The sequence below is a fragment of the Gymnoscopelus braueri genome, assembly GCF_963280865.1.
Source record: "Gymnoscopelus braueri genome assembly, chromosome: 5".
NCBI lineage: Eukaryota > Metazoa > Chordata > Actinopteri > Myctophiformes > Myctophidae > Gymnoscopelus > Gymnoscopelus braueri.
This window is the reverse complement of record NC_137606.1, coordinates 37170641-37188140: the sequence shown is the minus strand read 5'-3', so window position 1 is coordinate 37188140 and position 17500 is coordinate 37170641. Positions and strand designations below refer to the sequence as shown.

The 17500-nt window shown below is 45.1% G+C and overlaps 2 protein-coding genes across 2 annotated transcripts in view; one reads left to right on the top strand and one right to left on the bottom strand.

Annotated features, from left to right (window-relative positions):
* Positions 1-17500, top strand: part of npas1 (neuronal PAS domain protein 1) — a gene marked incomplete at its 3' end in the record, with an annotated part of 75981 nt that overhangs the window by 7144 nt on the left and 51337 nt on the right. Inside the window, exons 2-3 of the mRNA XM_080429204.1 lie at positions 7377-7548; positions 10306-10544. Of these exons, the coding sequence (XP_080285330.1) occupies positions 7454-7548; positions 10306-10544 (334 nt within the window). The 5' untranslated portion in view covers positions 7377-7453. The remainder of the gene's footprint in view (positions 1-7376; positions 7549-10305; positions 10545-17500) is intronic.
* Positions 1-17500, bottom strand: part of bmp16 (bone morphogenetic protein 16) — a 604258-nt gene that overhangs the window by 555480 nt on the left and 31278 nt on the right. The window lies entirely within an intron of this gene.

The following is a 17500-nucleotide window of genomic DNA, read 5'->3' as shown; positions in this document are numbered from 1 at the left end:
CGCATTTGTGTCATTTTAAGATTTTTTTGGCCATTCAAAAATAGCTGATATACAAGCTCAGAGTGCTGCGCTATGAGCTTGTAGATCTGCAAAAAAAAAAAAAACGTTGCATATATATATATATATGTATTAAAGCGAACATTTTTTACTCCGACCTGTGCTTCTGGGGGTCCATGGAACAATATATTTTGAGATGGGGGTCCGCGGCCAAATACATATCATATTGGGGGTCCTTGACATGGAAAAGCACCCCTGCATATAGCAACATACTGTTAGGATCTAGAAAAAAAAATATGTATTTGGCCGCGGAAAAAATATTTTGTTCCAGGGACCCCCAGAAGCAAATATTGAAGTTAAAAATGCTCGCTTTAAAAATATATATATATTCAAAGATATGCACACATTTCCACGATTTTTCAAAAGATAGCCAAAGAAGTCTTAAAATGACACAGATGCGTTCCCGGATTGAATGGGTTAAAAAGTCTTTTGACTTCCAAATCCTGAGGTCCAACCAGAGCCCGTAATGCATGATAAGCAGCCTTCAGCCCTCCAGCCAGAATACCAAACCTCGTCTCTCTTGACAGCCCCAGACGTTCATTTACAACTGCTCAACAACATGAAAGGGAGGATAGAAAACGAGCCCAATCAAATATTCTGTCCACATAATATTTTCTGCACATCTTACCAACGATATCGGCTTTTCTCAGTTTCATGAGACATTATCTGCAAGTCTGTTTCATGTACATGCCAACAAGTTGTTGCTTTGTACACATAGTTAAAACCACATGAACCACATGAACCCTAGCATCCCTAAGACATACTGTAATAGGGGAACAGTCATAGAAAATGAACGATCCAACAAGCTCACACTGCGTCACGTTGCAGCACATTGTGAGCTTGTTGATCGGCTATTTTCAGAAAGATTTCAGAGTGTAAAAAGGAGGGGGGCCAAGTATAGACCCCTGGGGTCTATATAGACCCTGGGGGTATAGGAGAGAGGAGAAGAGACAGCGAACAGGATTTAATGGTGTCCGCTAACTTTTCTCTACAATTAGCTTTGAACAAACAAATTAACGGGCATGACGAATCCTTTTCCTGGGCTAAGGAAAGCAATCGATTCACTATTGATTCAATTAGATTCTACTCCGACATGTCTTCATTTATTTTGCGTATTTTCGTTGAAAACAATTCATAGATTCTCTCGTGCCCTTGAGTTTTGCGTGGTAGCGCGTAGCTCTCTCTGCAGTGGTGTGCGTCGCCTGTTTACCCTGCCCCAGTGTCAGCCAGAGTCTGTATTGGACCCCAGGGGGGGGTGGAGATGTGACATAAAACAAGCATGTCTCTCTACCTGGGGGGACCAATGGCATGGCAGTAGGGCCATTGTCTGCCTGCGTGCCGCTCGACTTAAATGTGTTCATTTGCGCGACTCTCCTGACTCTACGAGGAAGGGTGGGGTGGTGGTGTGGGGGGTGGGGGCGTTGAGCAGAGGGGAGGGGCGCACTAACGAACCTCTGACAGCTGGAGGCCCTAATTAAACGTCCCTGCTGAAAACAAACAGAGTGGGAGCCAAGCAAAGAGACAAGCGAGTGCGAGGAGGAAGAGCAGCTCTGAACGCTCCCTGCCGTGCCCTCTTCACTGTCGCTGCTGCTTGCATCCAGCCACCACAGAACATGACCACGGCACGCACGTATGCACGTACGCACGTACGCACACACACGTATGCAAGCAGCCACGTACCCACACCACAGAACATGCCCACACACGTATACTATGCACGCACGTACGCAAGCAGACACACACACACACACACACACACACACACACACACACACACACACACACACACACACACACACACACACACACACACATACACACCATGCATATCTGTAATTAGGGCTGGCCAATATATCGATATTATGTCGATATCGTGATTTTGTATCTTAATTTCAAGATATGGCATAAGTGTTGCATGTCTTTACCTGGTTAAAGGCTGCACTACAGTAAAGTGATGTAATTTTCTGAACCGACCGTAGCTGTTCTTTTATAGGCCTTATGTACACGATTCCTTTCCATATTGCCCATATTATAAATTGTAAATATAGGTGTTGCAGCAATTCTTGAACAGCATCAGCCGTAACGTTTCAAGCTGAAGTCATGGCATATTTTGCTTTTGACTGATTAGTCAAATTGTTGCTGTCGGGCAGAAACCTCTTCTCTCCATTTTTTACTTTTCGTAAATTACTACTTACTTCGTCACACTACAGTAGCCAAAATAGCCAATCTACAAGCTCAAAACGTGGCACATAGCAACGCGTTTTGAGCTTTTAGGTCGGCTACTTTTGCTACTTTTGAATTTGAATTATGAAAAGTAACAGGTTTGGACATACAGTATGAGGTTTCCGCCCGACAGCAACACAATAATCGAAAGCCACAGGTTCCAGTGTCCCATTGCGCCGCCTTACAGATGAACTCAGGTGAGCTCTGCCGTGCAGATTGACACTCTGTGTGTCTGGACGACACGGTTGACATTCAGCGCGGCGCGCTGCTAGCTAGCAGGGAGCATTAGCAGTCAAAGTGGCGGGGTCCATTTGGGTGAGTGCATTAATGGGCCGCCCAACCTGCGACAAGGTTATGAAGGCTGATTGAATAATTACGGTGGAGGTCCCCGTCCATTACGCCCCTGTGTCTGCCCAGATAGAAGGAGACGCGCAGAGGGGCAGATGGAGCGATAGAGACAGACAGAAAGATGGAGCGAGAGATTAGATAAGGACAGATACGGTCAATTAAGAGATAAACGTACAGGTATGGGAGGGAATGGACAGCGTGTTGCTGCATCAAATAGGTTGTGTGTGTGCGACTGTGTGTGTACATGTGTGTATGTGATTGTGTAGAGTGTGTTTACATACATTGTTAAGGGAAGCTAGTGCAAAATTAAGAGTGACATAATTTGAAATAACCCGTGTCCGTGTCTGTGTAATAACCTGCGTGTGTGCGTGTGTGTGCGTGCGTGAGTGCGTGTGTGCGTGTGTGCGCGTGTGCGCGTGTGCGCGTGTGCGCGTGTGCGCGTGTGTGCGTGTGTGTGTGTGTGTGTGTGTGTGTGTGTGTGTGCGTGCGTGCGTGCGTGCGTGCGTGCGTGCGTGCGTGCGTGCGTGCGTGCGTGCGTGCGTGCGTGCGTGCGTGCGTGCGTGCGTGTGTGCACATATTTCCCCTCATATATGCAGCCTGTCCTTGGTATGTATTGTATTTATCCAGGCAGAGTAGAGAAGGTGACACCAGTGATGTAGTTAGCTACAGTTAAAGACAGAGGGGCTCATGCCCTCTGCTGTGCCCTGCCCTCTGTGTGCCACGGTTTCCACAGGAGATGTCTCTTGATGCTTCTGCATGCTGGAAGCTTAAAATAAAAAGGTAAAATGCTTTATTCCAGGGGCAGCAGTGGCTCAGAAGGTAGAGTGGCCATCTGGGAACAGTAAGGTTCTGCGGTTCGAGCCCCCGCACCATGTCAGAGTGCTGTTGAGGAAGCCAATGAACCCCTATCTGCTCCCGCGGAGCGGGTTGCTCCCTTGCATGGCTGCCTCTGACTTCGGTGTGTGAATGAAAAGCATACATTGTAGGTAGGACACTGATTTAAGTAATGCAGAAATACCAATGGTATACTGGTATACTTCTAAACTTTACTTGAGTTTATAGCCTACTCATCAAAGCTTTCACTTTTACTTCAATACATTTAAAACAAGATTTATTTTTTATTTTATTCTACTACATTATCATTGGACACCTCTTTACTCAAATCAAATCAGAATATAATTGCAAGTCACTCGTCATCATGATATTGAATTATCCAGACTCAGTTCATATTCACAACAGGCACTCTCATCAAGATGCCTGCTGTCCATTGCTGATGTATACAATAGGTTTAAAGTGCTTAAACATATTTTGATGCTATTAAAGGTATCATGACATTCATTTTCACTTTTTTTATTTTCAATGTTTTATTTGGGGTTTTATGACCTCAATTACACCCAAAAAACCTGAACTTAAAACATTCGGTGGATTTTCTGTGGTCTGGGGTTTTCTGAATAATTAGGCTGAAAAGTAATCTGAGCTTGGCCCTTCGACAGTGAGGTCACTGTCAAATAATCCCGCCCACTCTCCTCCTCGCCCCTCCCCTCCCCTATCCTTTCCTTTGGGGGGGGCGGAGCAGAGGCGATGATTGACAGGCAAAATCCCTCACCAGCGACACCCGCAGGCAAAGATTTCTTTTTTCATTGCAGTTGAAAAGGCTTTAGAAATGTGAGAGAAAAACACCTGCCATTGATCACTGGAATGGAATTTTCACTTAAAACTTTTTGTACACTTTTGAAGGACCAGGACAAAGACTTTGAATGTGGTGTAAAAGTGAATGTCATTAAACCTTTAAGCTATTTTGCTGGGGACCTCCTGGAACCCCCTCAAGGACCCCTGGGGGTCCAGACTCCACTTTGAGAACCACTGGCCTAGGGTGCCAGTACACCCAGAAACGTCACTGCAGAGAACCTTAAAAGAAATGTCTTCCATGCCAATTAATGACCTGATTTTGACTTCCCACATGCCCTTTGACATTAACACTCTAATAAAGACACTGCCAGACAGGTATTCAAATACCAAACATTGGCGGATACGTGCCTAATGACTGGGTCTGGAAAAATAGTTTTTTAAGCGTAATGAATAATGACCGGTGGATGATGTCAATATGACAATTCTTCTCACCGTCTCTGATTGTCTTTAATGCTTTGAAAAGTTCAAAGCCATCAAAGTGAAGTAGAAAGTAGACAAAAGTGCAGAGATGGCCATGGAAATCATTTTAACGCATTTTTTAAAAATGGGTTGCAAATTGCTCCATCTACGCCTTCCCTCTCAGCTTTCCTACTTACTATCTTAATAAAATAAAATAAAGTTCAAAGGGATGATGACTAACCACTCTCCCTCTTAAAAACACAGCATGTGTTCTCCATCGTGTCTACTGGTCTAGTATGCATTAGTATTTTATTTATGGTAATATTATTAACCACTCATTTTGTATGTCCTTGGCAAAAATATAGTTTGAGGAAAATGTCCATCACAAGCCCAGGGGTTGATGACCCCTGTCCTAAATCTATAGTATAGGACTAAACATTCTTGTTATTGTCTAATAATTCGTCAGTGGCCCTACAATTTAAAGTCCTCATGTATTTGGGACACGTGATAATCCGATGTAAATACACAGGCTTAGCAAGAATGCAAGTTTTCATCTGTAGGCCCCACAAAAAACACGAAACAAGCGATAAAACACAATCACAATACAAGAAAAACACTGACAAAGGCAAAGAATACATAATGTATACAGTACGTATGTACTGTATACACATGCACAAATACTGTACCAATTTTATGTATGTACACTGTACAGGTACACTCATACATACACACACATACTGTACCCGTGTGAACGGTATCTCCATACTGCCAAATACGTGAGGCCAGTTTTTCATACCCTGATGAATTATTAGACAACGACAAGACAACAACTCGTTGTCCTTTTAGTTTTCATACGATTTAGTCATTGCCAATTTGCCTCTGTATACTGTTGTTCCTGTCGCTGCCAACTGCCACTGTTGTCCTGGGGAGGGTGTAAACAACCACACGTCTCTCTCTGATACACATGGAGTCACCAGCCGCTTCTTTTCAACCTGACAGCAAGGAGCTTCACCAGGAGAGCATGACGCATAGCGTTCACGCCATCTCCCCTAGATCCCCTCCACGCTGAACAGACAGCCGGACCAACCAGTAAGAGCCAGTAGTGCAGAGCCAGAAGCCAGAAGGACAAAGCCAGAAGCACTGCTGCCTGGAATTGAACCGGGCCTCTGCGGTGGCGGTGCGAGTGATTTACCTCTATGCCACCCAGACGCCACTGTTCAAAAACAGCAGTGGCTTCTTCTCCGAACCTGTTGGAATCCATTGATAGCTATGCTTAGAAAATACATATATTTTTTGTGATGGGTCGTTCGCGAGCGATTTGTTCGGAGTGATTCTGTCTTTTGTGTGAACAGGAACGAATTCAGTCACTTCCTCAAACGTTATCGTTCCTCGAGTTGTTCAGTTTCCTGTGTGGAAAGCCTGATGACACGATCGAGGTTCAGTGTCAAAATGTAACATTTTGACTGGCTGAAGAGTGACGTTCCTCTTTGGTCATTGGACTGAACAACATGAGGGGGGCAGAAGTACTGAACGGTGGACAAATTATTGGAACTGATCTTTTTAGTGAACGGGGATGAAATTACTCGAGTCACTGAAATGAACGATAATCCCCATCACAATAAAAAAAAATTACAGCTTAAGTAAATCTATCAGATCTTGACCCACCCTTGATACGAGATAGAAAGAGAGAAAGAGAAATAGAGAGGACTTTTACGAAGATAACAGTCTGGAGTGTGTGTGTGTGTGTGTGTGTGTGTGTGTGTGTGTGTGTGTGAGTGTGAGTGTGAGTGTGCGTGTGCGTGTGCGTGTGCGTGCGCGTGCGTGTGCGTGTGCGTGTGCGTGTGCGTGCGTGTGTTGAGAGGAGACAGATAGACAGACAGACAGAAAGACAGACAGACGGAGAGTGAGCAGAGGCCATCTAAGGCCTAAGGGCATGACACCAGGGCGCTTGAGGCCACTCCAGCCCTTTAAATGTCAACACAGCTCTGAGCGGAAGTCGGAGCACAGTGGCAATGGGTGAGCGGAGGGCTCTTTGTGAGGACAGGGAGGTGTATTTCTGCAGGGGAATGGACAGCGGTGTGTTTGGGAGAGGCGGTAAGTTAGGGAAGTTACTGTTGGTGACGCGAAACACTTTCTTTCAGCTAGAAATACGTCATTTCTGTCAGCCGGTGAAGTATAATAAATTAGCCTTTTAAGCTCACGGTCAAACAGACAAGCCTGATTGTTCTCTCAGGGAAGACTGGGAGGCGTGTGATGATCTTGGTGTTTTACTTTAATTGTTGCTGTGATAAGATTCTTTATGTCTTCCCTTATGGCCAATCACTGAGGAACAGACGCATGACCTTTATGTGGGAGAAGTATAACTGTAACTAATTGCCCTCCACCTTCTCTCAGCATTGCCACGTTTCTGTTCTATGCCTTTGCTTTCTTTCTTTTCTGTCTGTATCTCTTTGTCTTTGTTGCTTTCTTTTTTCTTTTTCTTTCTGTCTGTCCTTTTCGGTCTGTCTTTATTTCTTTTGTTCTTTCTTTGCAGTGGCAGACTGAACCACACTTTTCTTATACTGTACTGTATGTATCTCTTTTCATCTCTCTCTCTCTCTCTCTCTCTCTCTCTCTCTCTCTCTCTCTCTCTCTCTCTCTCGCCACACATCTCCAAACAGGAAGTGCGCGCCTGTCACATCCTCAGCCAATCGGTGCCTTCGTTAGGAGCAGCGTCGGCGTGTCATTGGAGGAGGTGATGGCGACCATGCCGTTTGTCAGCGAGGGGAAGTGTGTGAGCGTGGAGTGGGATTTCCTACAAGGACTGCTGGCTAAACCTCCCACACTGCCATGGTAAATCACCCACACACACACACACACACACACACACACACACACACACACACACACACACACACACACACACATACACACACACACACACACACACACACACGTTGTTGTTTGAAGTTTTTCAGACGAGTTGATTCAGATAGTCTCAGGATTGATATTGATGTAACGACTTAAGCCCACTATACTGTATGTTGTATTACGAATAATGAAATAGCAGTATATACAGGCTCACAACACATCGCCATGCAATGTGGTGTAAAAAAAAACTCCCACGCTTGGGCACCGATATTTTGAAGTGGTTAAGGCACGTACCACATACAGTAGGTTTGATGCCTGACAGCGTGAGCGTGCCCGGGTTCGATTCCCGAGTCCGGCGACAGATTTTCTACATGTCCCTCCCCGGCTGTCAATTTATTCTTCTGTCTCTCTCCACTGTCCTATCAAAATAAAGCCCCAAAACTACTCTTACAAAAACCTCTCACACTGTCTTGCTAAAGCACACTGACACGCACGCACGCACGCACGCACGCACACGCGCGCGCACGCACGCACACGCGCGCGCACGCACACACACACACACACACACACACACACACACACACACACACACACACACACACACACACACACACACACACACACACACACACACACACACACACACACACACACACATGCAAATGCATGCACGTGCAGCACACCTCAGCACATATTGTGCACAATAAGCCTGCATGCATGGCCATGAATTAATCCCCTTGATCTGAAATCCATGCATTAACACCCTTGTACACATCGACAGATGGAATAAGAACTCACTATCAATGACGCACAGTCCACACGAGTGTGGCCGTGTGTGTTGTTCCTCGGCGCTACGCTCATGCTGTGGGGTCTGCTCCGCTGCCAACCGCTGTCAAAGCGGGCCATCCCCTCCCCTTAGCGGGAGATTAAGTAAATTTGGCTGGAATTATTAATGGCCAGCCATTTATAGGCGGATATAAAAACTAAGCAGAATCAATGGGTGTGTATCGATTGTTCTCAGTGGCTGGGGTCGAGGCAGTATAATAATGAGATGTTACAGAGTCTGGCTGCATTAGTCCACAACACACACACGCACTCATGCACACGCGCACGCACGCACACTTGTTTACACAGCATATAGAACAGCAGAGAGAAACACAAAGGGTGATTAAGACAAGACACACACGCACACGCACACGCACACGCACACGCACACACACACACACACACACACACACACACACACACACACACACACACACACACACACACACACACACACACACACACACACACACACGATACTATATGGATGTACTGTATGTTTTGTCTTTCTCGTGCTCTCTTTCACACAGAGGACAGCACATGTACACACACTGCTGGGGGTATTTTAGAATGAGAATCAATGACATGGGGGGGGGATGCTCCGTACTGTCCCCCCTCTGTCTCTCTCTCTCTCTCTCTCTCTCCGACACACACACACACACACACACACACACACACACACACACACACACACACACACACACACACACACACACACACGCACGCACATTGGAGTAGCCGTGACAACATAATTCCACCACTCAGGCCCCATTGAAGAGAGTCAATACCCAATCAGAGAGACAGGTAACCTGGGCTCTGTCACTCTCCCCCCCAAACCCCCCCCCCCCCCACCCCCCGCTATTGATCCCTCAATCACGGCTCCAACTCAGTACCCCGGGACCGCACGAGAGAGAGAGAGAGACAGAGAGAGAGAGTGAGAGAGAGAGAGAGAGAGACTTTCTGTGTGCATGTGTGTGTGTGTGTATGGGTGCATGCGTGCAGACATGTGTGTGTACAGGGTTTTGGAGCCAATTATTCTTTTTTTTCAGGCTTTAGTCTAGAACAGAGAAAGTATTTTGTCTGTAATTACTGAGGCAATCTGCAAGAGATGGGATCAGAATGGAGATTGCTTCACCTGAATTGCGAGGAGCCTTTGTCATTCTGTGTCTGTATGAAACGAGCTCTCCTGGCTGATGCTGGGCTCGTTTATACACAGCATAAATCAGTCAACAGGTGGTCAGTTTAAATGGCCATTAGGAGAGACACGGCTCGACATCTCTATATCATTCTACACTAAACTGACTCCATTCTTCTTCACGACAGTAACCCTGGCATCCATGTGTTGGGCAAATCTGTAAGAATTTCCGATTTTTTAAATATTCAAAAAGTATAAAAATGTGTCTGTGTTCTGCAGAGTGCAGACAAAGTTTGCTGGTCTAGCGGTTTTAGAGATTAGGTCTGGACACACAGACAGACCTATTCGTCGTATGAAGAACTAGGGTTTAAGTGGTTAAAATCACTGTCTTTTCTCTTTCACCTTCTCTCATATCTGTGATTTCTCTGTCTTTCACTTTGTTTCATTTTGTTTGCTTGAACACAAATGCTAATGACGTAATTTAGAATAGTATGTCGTTTAGACAGATGATACCATAGGTTTGATATTTATTTCGTTTCCTGCTTAATTTGTAGTCATTTGTTTTTCTTTGCTCTGTACTTGTCCATTCACCCTGTCGTTTGTTGATCAGGGTTTTACTCTGATCATGCACTTTGAAGTTGCTTTGGATATGCGCCGTCTGCTAAATGCCTGAATTGTAAATCATTTTTGTTTGTTCCTTCCCTGTGCTTCTCCATCATCTTTGACTCCATCCTTACCTCCACCGTGCACCGCCCTCCGTGCACCACCGGTACGTGCAGTCTCCAGAACCTGCGTAAGGAGAAGTCTCGTAATGCGGCCCGCTCGCGAAGGGGGAAGGAGAACTTTGAGTTCTTTGAGCTGGCCAAGATGTTGCCTCTCCCGGGGGCCATCACCAGTCAGCTGGACAAGGCCTCCGTCATCCGGCTGACCATCAGCTACCTGCACATGCGCACCTTCGCTAGCCAGGGGGACCCGCCCTGGAGCCCTCTAAGGGAGGGGGACAGCAACTGCAGCAAAGGTGAGAGAGAGAGAGATAGAGAGAGAGAGAGAGAGAGAGAGAGAGAGAGAGAGAGAGATTTGTAATATTTTACATTTTTAAATCAAATAGCAGCAAATGGAGACAAAAAAGAGAATAATAGCAAATGTGTTTAAATTGGATTTTACAATTCAGTATTGTATCATTTGATAATGGACTATGTGTGGGGAATATTTCTACAGTATATCAGATGGTTATAGGAATCCACCTTAAATAATTTTATTCTTAACACATTAACCGCCAAGAACGTAGTCCTACGGTCCGTTAAATCCAACTGTTAAGCGCCGAGACCGTAGCCCTACGGTCCACGGTCTTTTCGCGCTAAACACTTCCGGGTTCACTTTCGGAATTTTTTTGATCCACTTCCGTTTCCGGTTTGATGACCGGAAATAGAATTATTTGGGATCCGGTTTTGACGATCACGTCCGCTCTCGTTCTACAGACGAAACTGAAACTCAATTCTCTTCCTGTAGTTTTTTCTCCTCGCATTTCACTGTTTAACGTAATCCGCTCTAACTACAACATGGATACCCCGTTTGACACGTGGTCTTCACTGGGAGATACAGTGGGATGTCGCGGATGTAAACAGACCGTTGACGGCTCAATCTTAAGGATTTTAACAAGATCTATGGCGACATGAAAAAAACAAAAAAACAACAAAAACACCTTGGCACTGGTGAGTACATTATGAGATTAACCTCTGGCGGTCGATGTGTTAAAGACGGGGTGCCTTGATTTTCAGTGATTCCCCCCCCCCCTAAAACATAATCATCAGGTATTATGGTTATACTAGGAGGAAGATTTTTTTCAAAAAAGTATACAGAAATTGTTAAAATTATGTTTTTATGTGGACACGCCTCCAGTTCATTAAGTATACCTGGTTCTCACCTTAGCACCTCCTCCACCACCTTAGCACCACCCACCTGTCCTAGTCCCTCCTCCTCCTCATGCCCACACCTGTTGTGTTATGATAATGAGGGGGAGGGTATATTTTTACTGTCACTAAAGGGCTGTTTTTCTATTGGCACGTTTGACCCTCAAGGTTCAGCCTCCAGGTAGAAACTCAAAATAGTCAGAGAAGACATAAAACACCATGAAAACACCACCAGGGGGCTTAATGAAGTTCTATCAACCTCATAGACACATGAAAAACAGAAAAACCTCTTTAAGTCTCACACTTCTGCATGAATGCCTTTGAGATACACATGGAGATAGACCCTATTAAAGGGCTGGCATGTTCACCCCAATAACCCCATTGACTACTTATGGAATAAAATTTTACTATTTTATGGTGAGCCTACCCACTCTAAAATTATCAGCTTCTCTGGCTGATAATACGGTCATCATTTAGATGTCCCTTTGAGTTTTGTTTTAAAACAATCTTTTGTCCAGGGGATTTTTTTCGGCTAGACTTTCGAGTAATCCATTCTTTCAACTGCCATAAAACTCAAAGATAACTTAATGAAATAAATACAAAACTTTGACAGAAAATAATGGTGAGAGAAAGTTCACTGTGTTTTTACCTATCTCTTGTAAGTCTTGGCAAGTTGGTATGATTTGGAAAAATCATACCAAACTCATGTCAAGTATACCATGAGTTGTAGCCAATAGGCTAAACAAGACAGACTACCGGTATGGTCCTTTAATATCTACATGACAATACAACTGCATACACATCATAACATTTAACTTATTAGGCATTAAGGACCCATAAACACAACATTTACTACTGTGCGTATACTTTCAATGAGATCTGGTTTTGCAATTGTATCATATTGGTTGCACTAATTTATCAGTTTTTAACTGAGGGACAAAAATTAAAACAGCAAATATGACTCTTGAATATTTGCTGCGTGTGATATATCAGAATGACACATTTGACGATTCATCCATGGCAGGCAATCACATCACATGAGGAATATGGGCACGAAAAAATTGACCGCCAGTTAGTTCCTCAAAGACACAGACCACATACGTGTGCATGTAATCAGGCTATTTCTATCCAAGCAGTCCATAGCGTAGGACTCATCTTCACACCTACTCCTGACCACAGCGTGAGCCCCCCCCCCCCCTCCATGTCACCAAAACACTGTCTGGACCAGCAGGAGTTCTGCAATTACATCGCCCTCTATCAGGCACCATAATTGCCTTTGGCATGCGATGCATGTGAGCACACGCTAGCAAAACACACACATATGTGTGTGCATATAAACCTAAAAACACCCTCCCCACCTCACTTTCCTTATGGCGTATGCCTAATTGAGGTACCCCCCCCCCCCATATTGGGGTATGAATAGAACAAGAGTTTGGAAGAGAGAGAGAGAGAGAGAGAGAGAGAGAGAGAGAGAGAGAGAGAGAGAGAGAGAGAGAGAGAGATACAGAAAGGAAGGAGGGAGGAGACTATTGCTGCGATTTGTAATTACAGAAATTAACTACATAATGAGGACAGTGTAATTATACAGCTTGTCTAATTGCTACTATTACTGAGGGGAAATGATGCAGCTACAATTAGAGATGTGTATGTGTATGTGCGTGCATGTGTGTGTGTGTGTGTGTGTGTGTGTGTGTGTGTGTGTGTGTGTGTGTGCGTGCGTGTGTCAGTGAAGTATATGTAATGTGAGGACAAGCAAACACATTATTGCTTGGGCTGGTTTGCTACAATATCTACTACTCTCATACAGTAAGTAGATATAAGTAGATAAGTAGATATAATGAATATGCATTTTGTCAACCGCAGCTTTCTGTACACCGAAAAGAGAGATCACATTAAATATGTCGCTCTCTACAGTATATTTACCATGGGCTCATCTACCGGGAAACATGCCCTAATCTAGTGGTTCTCAACCTTTTGCCATTTCAAGAACCCCCAGTTTCATATGCATTAAGCCATGGACCCCTTACATTTAATGTAATGTTTATCCCTGGGACCCCAATCTACACTGTAAAATCATCAGTGTTAATTTAACTCTGAGAACGTACAAATGGAACATTTCGTTCCATTTGAGCGCTCCCAGAGTTACAAACCTGAAAGAGTCCATTTAGATTCCTGGTGTAGTCCCATGGACCTGTTCAAGAAAACAGTGCCATAAAATCCATAGTAATTTGCCAGATTTACTAATTTGATGCCCGAGTTTACAGTCTGACATGAAGTTATGTATGGAGGCACAAACCAGTGAGATTTGAACTATTTTTATGCTCAGTGACTTGTAAAAATGCACCCCATCTCCGGCTGACACACCTGCTCATGCTAGTTTCCAGCAAGTGGCCTTGAGCATGCTGTATAGACAGTGCATTGTGCTGCGACCAGTCGGCCTTGGTACAGACTATTGTTGCTGTCGGGTGGAAACCTTGTATGTCCAGAACCGTTCTTTTTTTGAATATTATTTTAAAACCATTTTAAAATACTGAAAATAGCCGATCTACGAGCTCTCGACGCGTCGCAATGCGCCGCGTTGAGAGCTTGTACAGTAGACCGGCTATTTTCACTACTTTTGTGTGACACTCTGAAGTAGGGCATTCATTCACGATAAAAAACCTTGAAATATGGAGATAGGAGGTTTCTGCCCGACAGCCACGATATGATATGTTGAAACATACTGGCCTGCTGTGTGCATAACACTGTGAGTGGAAGATCGATAAAAGGTAAATAGCTTTTTTTCCCTGTGATGATGAGTTCTTCTACACATAATGTGGGACATATTAGAGTGGAAGCCTATGAAACAGTGTGTACACACACAGTGCCAAGGCCATAGGAATCCAAGTCACTCTGCGAACATGATGAAACACCTGCTGTGTGTGAAATCCTTCACTCCTTCCTACTCTATATATATCTAGGGAGGGAGTCAAGACTGAGAGAGCTCTTTGGCAAAAAATTTTTTTTTCCTAAAAAGGTATTAAAAGGGTCCTTCAGTCATTCAATTGTCACTTCACTGTCATCTGGGGACCCCCCCAAAATCATGCGGGGACCCCCCTGTGGGGACCCACAGGTTGAGAACCACAAAAGCATAAAAGTGCATATACTAAGCAACACCCTTTGAAGTTTAATTACGTCATTGCTGTCGCACAATTAAAACATGTCAGATGGATCAATGTTGTCTGGTGGATCATCCATATTAAATACCAGCATGTATTTTTGTGATAAATAATAAATACATAAATTATAGCCTACTGAGCGTATTTTCCCAAATATACCACACTTTGCGCTGCTCTCTCTCCTCTCGACAGTCTGTCAGTTTTCTTTCAGAGCAATGCACTATACAGCATAGTGCTCGGGTAGTGACCATTGGTTGCGCACTACTTTTCACGATGCATTGTGGGGTACGATGAGTCCACTATAATAATTATATTTAATAATCCTCACTATACATTCAGAAAGCACTGGAAAATCGTCAAACTCACTATGTAGTGAGACGTGAGTGATTTCAGAGCAGACACAGCCAATGTATACGTACATTATGACGTTGCTGTCGGGCAGAAACCGCTTAAAATGTTTATGTTTCTTTTGTAAATGAATGCCCTACTTCATCATACAAGAGTGTCGCACAAAAGTAGTGAAAATAGCAGATCTTCAAGCTCACAGCGGCTCACATCGTGAGCCGTTGTGTGCTTAGATCTGCTATTTTCACTATTTTCCTTCTTCTTTTTTTTCAATAATAAAAAATAATCTGTGTTGGACATATATAAGCTTCCCACCCGACAGCGTCGTGCCGCCTATGGAGGACACGGCGGTTTGAAACCTTCGTTTGGTCTCTGAGCTCCTCTTCCTTCAGAAGTCCCGTGACACCCCCGCTGCATTATGTCCGTAACGTGCGCTGAGGACGAGCCATCAAACCGTTGCATCCCATAAACCCCGAAATCTCACGTGCCAGCCTTTACAACTTCATTAATCACAGCACCAAGCAGGTCACACACACTTTTGTGTGCGTGTGTCTGTGTCTGTGGGTGTGTGTGTGTCTGTCTGTGTGTGTGTGTGTGTGTGTGTGTGTGTGTGTGTGTGGGGGGGGGGGGGGTGATGCTAATTTGGACAGCGGTTCGAGCAAGTCTACCCACAATCCATTGGCAGGGTTTATAAAGTGTGATGCATGGGTTTAATCTCCACCAGTGTGAATGTGGTCAGATCACCGGCTGAGAGCCAGGGACAGAGGACGGGGACGCGGGGGACGAGGGAGGAAGTGCAGCGAGGAGACGCAGAGAGACGGACACGACAGAGGAGGGGAGGAAGAGGGGGCGAGGAGAGGAGGGTGAACAGCACCCACATTGCATTCTTCCACTCTCCTGCTCCTCCAAGGGCTTAGGATGGGCATGGGGCAGTTGGAGATGGAGGGAGAGAGAGAGAGAGAGAGAGAGAGAGAGAGAGAGAGAGAGAGAGAGAGAGAGAGGGGAAGGGGTGGAGGCAGTGTGGCTTTTGTCTGCTTCCCACGTTTCAAAGCCAGTCTTGAAAAATGAATAGACAGAGGAAAATCAATTGCATGACCTTCACAGAGAGAGAGAGGGAGAGAGAGAGAGAGAGAGAGAGAGAGAGAGAGAGAGGGGGAGAGAGAGAGCGGGAGAAGGAGAGAGCAGAGGAAGGGAAAGGGGAAAGAAGGAAACGAATGAAAAGGAGAGGCCGAAGGGAAGAAAAGTCAAATGATCCAGAGACACTGTTCATTCCTTTTCTCTCTCTCTCTGTGTGCGTGCGTGCGTGCGTGCGTGCGTGCGTGCGTGCGTGCGTGCGTGCGTGCGTGCGTGCGTGCGTGCGTGCGTGCGTGCGTGCGTGCGTGCGTGCGTGCGTGCGTGCGCGTGTGTGTGCGTGTGTGTGTGCGCGTGTGTGTGCGTGTGTGTGTGCGCGTAAGATGCATCTACCTCCCCGCGCAAGACAATAACATTCAAGGACTGAACTCTTTTATTTGGGATCACTCGTATCTCTAAAGCTTTCCTGTTTTGGAAAAAAAGAATTGTTTACAGGAAACAATTTGGCTCTTCTTTTATAATCTCTTATCTGCCTTTGACCTTCCGGTTTTGATCCGGTCTTTGCGGGAAATTCTTCAGAATCCCCGAGCGACACACTTCTGGACACTCAGTCGTACACGGTGACGAGCACTTTACGACTGTCCTCTGATGCCGGCTCACTGCTGCTAGCTGAAGTATTTTACTGTCTCTGTTAGTGAGGTCAAACACACCTCTCTCTCTCAGCCTCTGTTACTCTGTCTGTCTGACCGTCTGTCTGTCTGTCTCTCTCTGTAGGGCAGAGATTATTTCAAACTTTTGCCTCGATTACAATTAATAAGCTATATTATTTAATAGGAGAGCTTGTAGATCAGCTATATTTGCACGCCACCATTGTACAACGAATAACACAGGGCTTAAGTGCTAATCAGACTAAATTATTTAGGGGGAAAAAATCGATTACGACCTTTTTGTGCCGATTCGTTGATATGTAAAAAGAAGAAAAAACACTTGCTTCTCGATTATTAGGTGAACCTATACATGAGCAAGATTAAGTCGGTTATTGATTCAAAATTTCGGTTTCGATATAATTTGTGTCAATTGCCCAGCCCTCTCTCTCTCTCTCTCTCTCTCTCTCTCTCTGTCTCTCTCTCTCTCTCTCTCTATTGACTTTGACTTTCATTTTGCCTCGACTCTTCAGTCCTCAATCTTTCTCTCTTTCGTTGCCTCTGTCTTTCCTCTGTCACCTCTCCTCCTCCTTCGTAGTCCCCCCCCCCCCCCTTACCCCCTCCCCTTCACGTGCGTCTGTCTCCCCTCTAATTCACGGCGTTTAAAGCAGCCAGGGCTTTTAAGGGAAGTTAATTGCACTCAAATTATGTTCGACCGCAAGAAGAGCGAGGGAGCGACAGACGAGAGAGGGAGATGGAGAGATGGAGAGAGGGAGAAAGGGAGCAGGGGAAGGAGGGGAGGGATGGATGTCAGAGTAAGAGGATAATTGCGCCCGAAAAGGACGT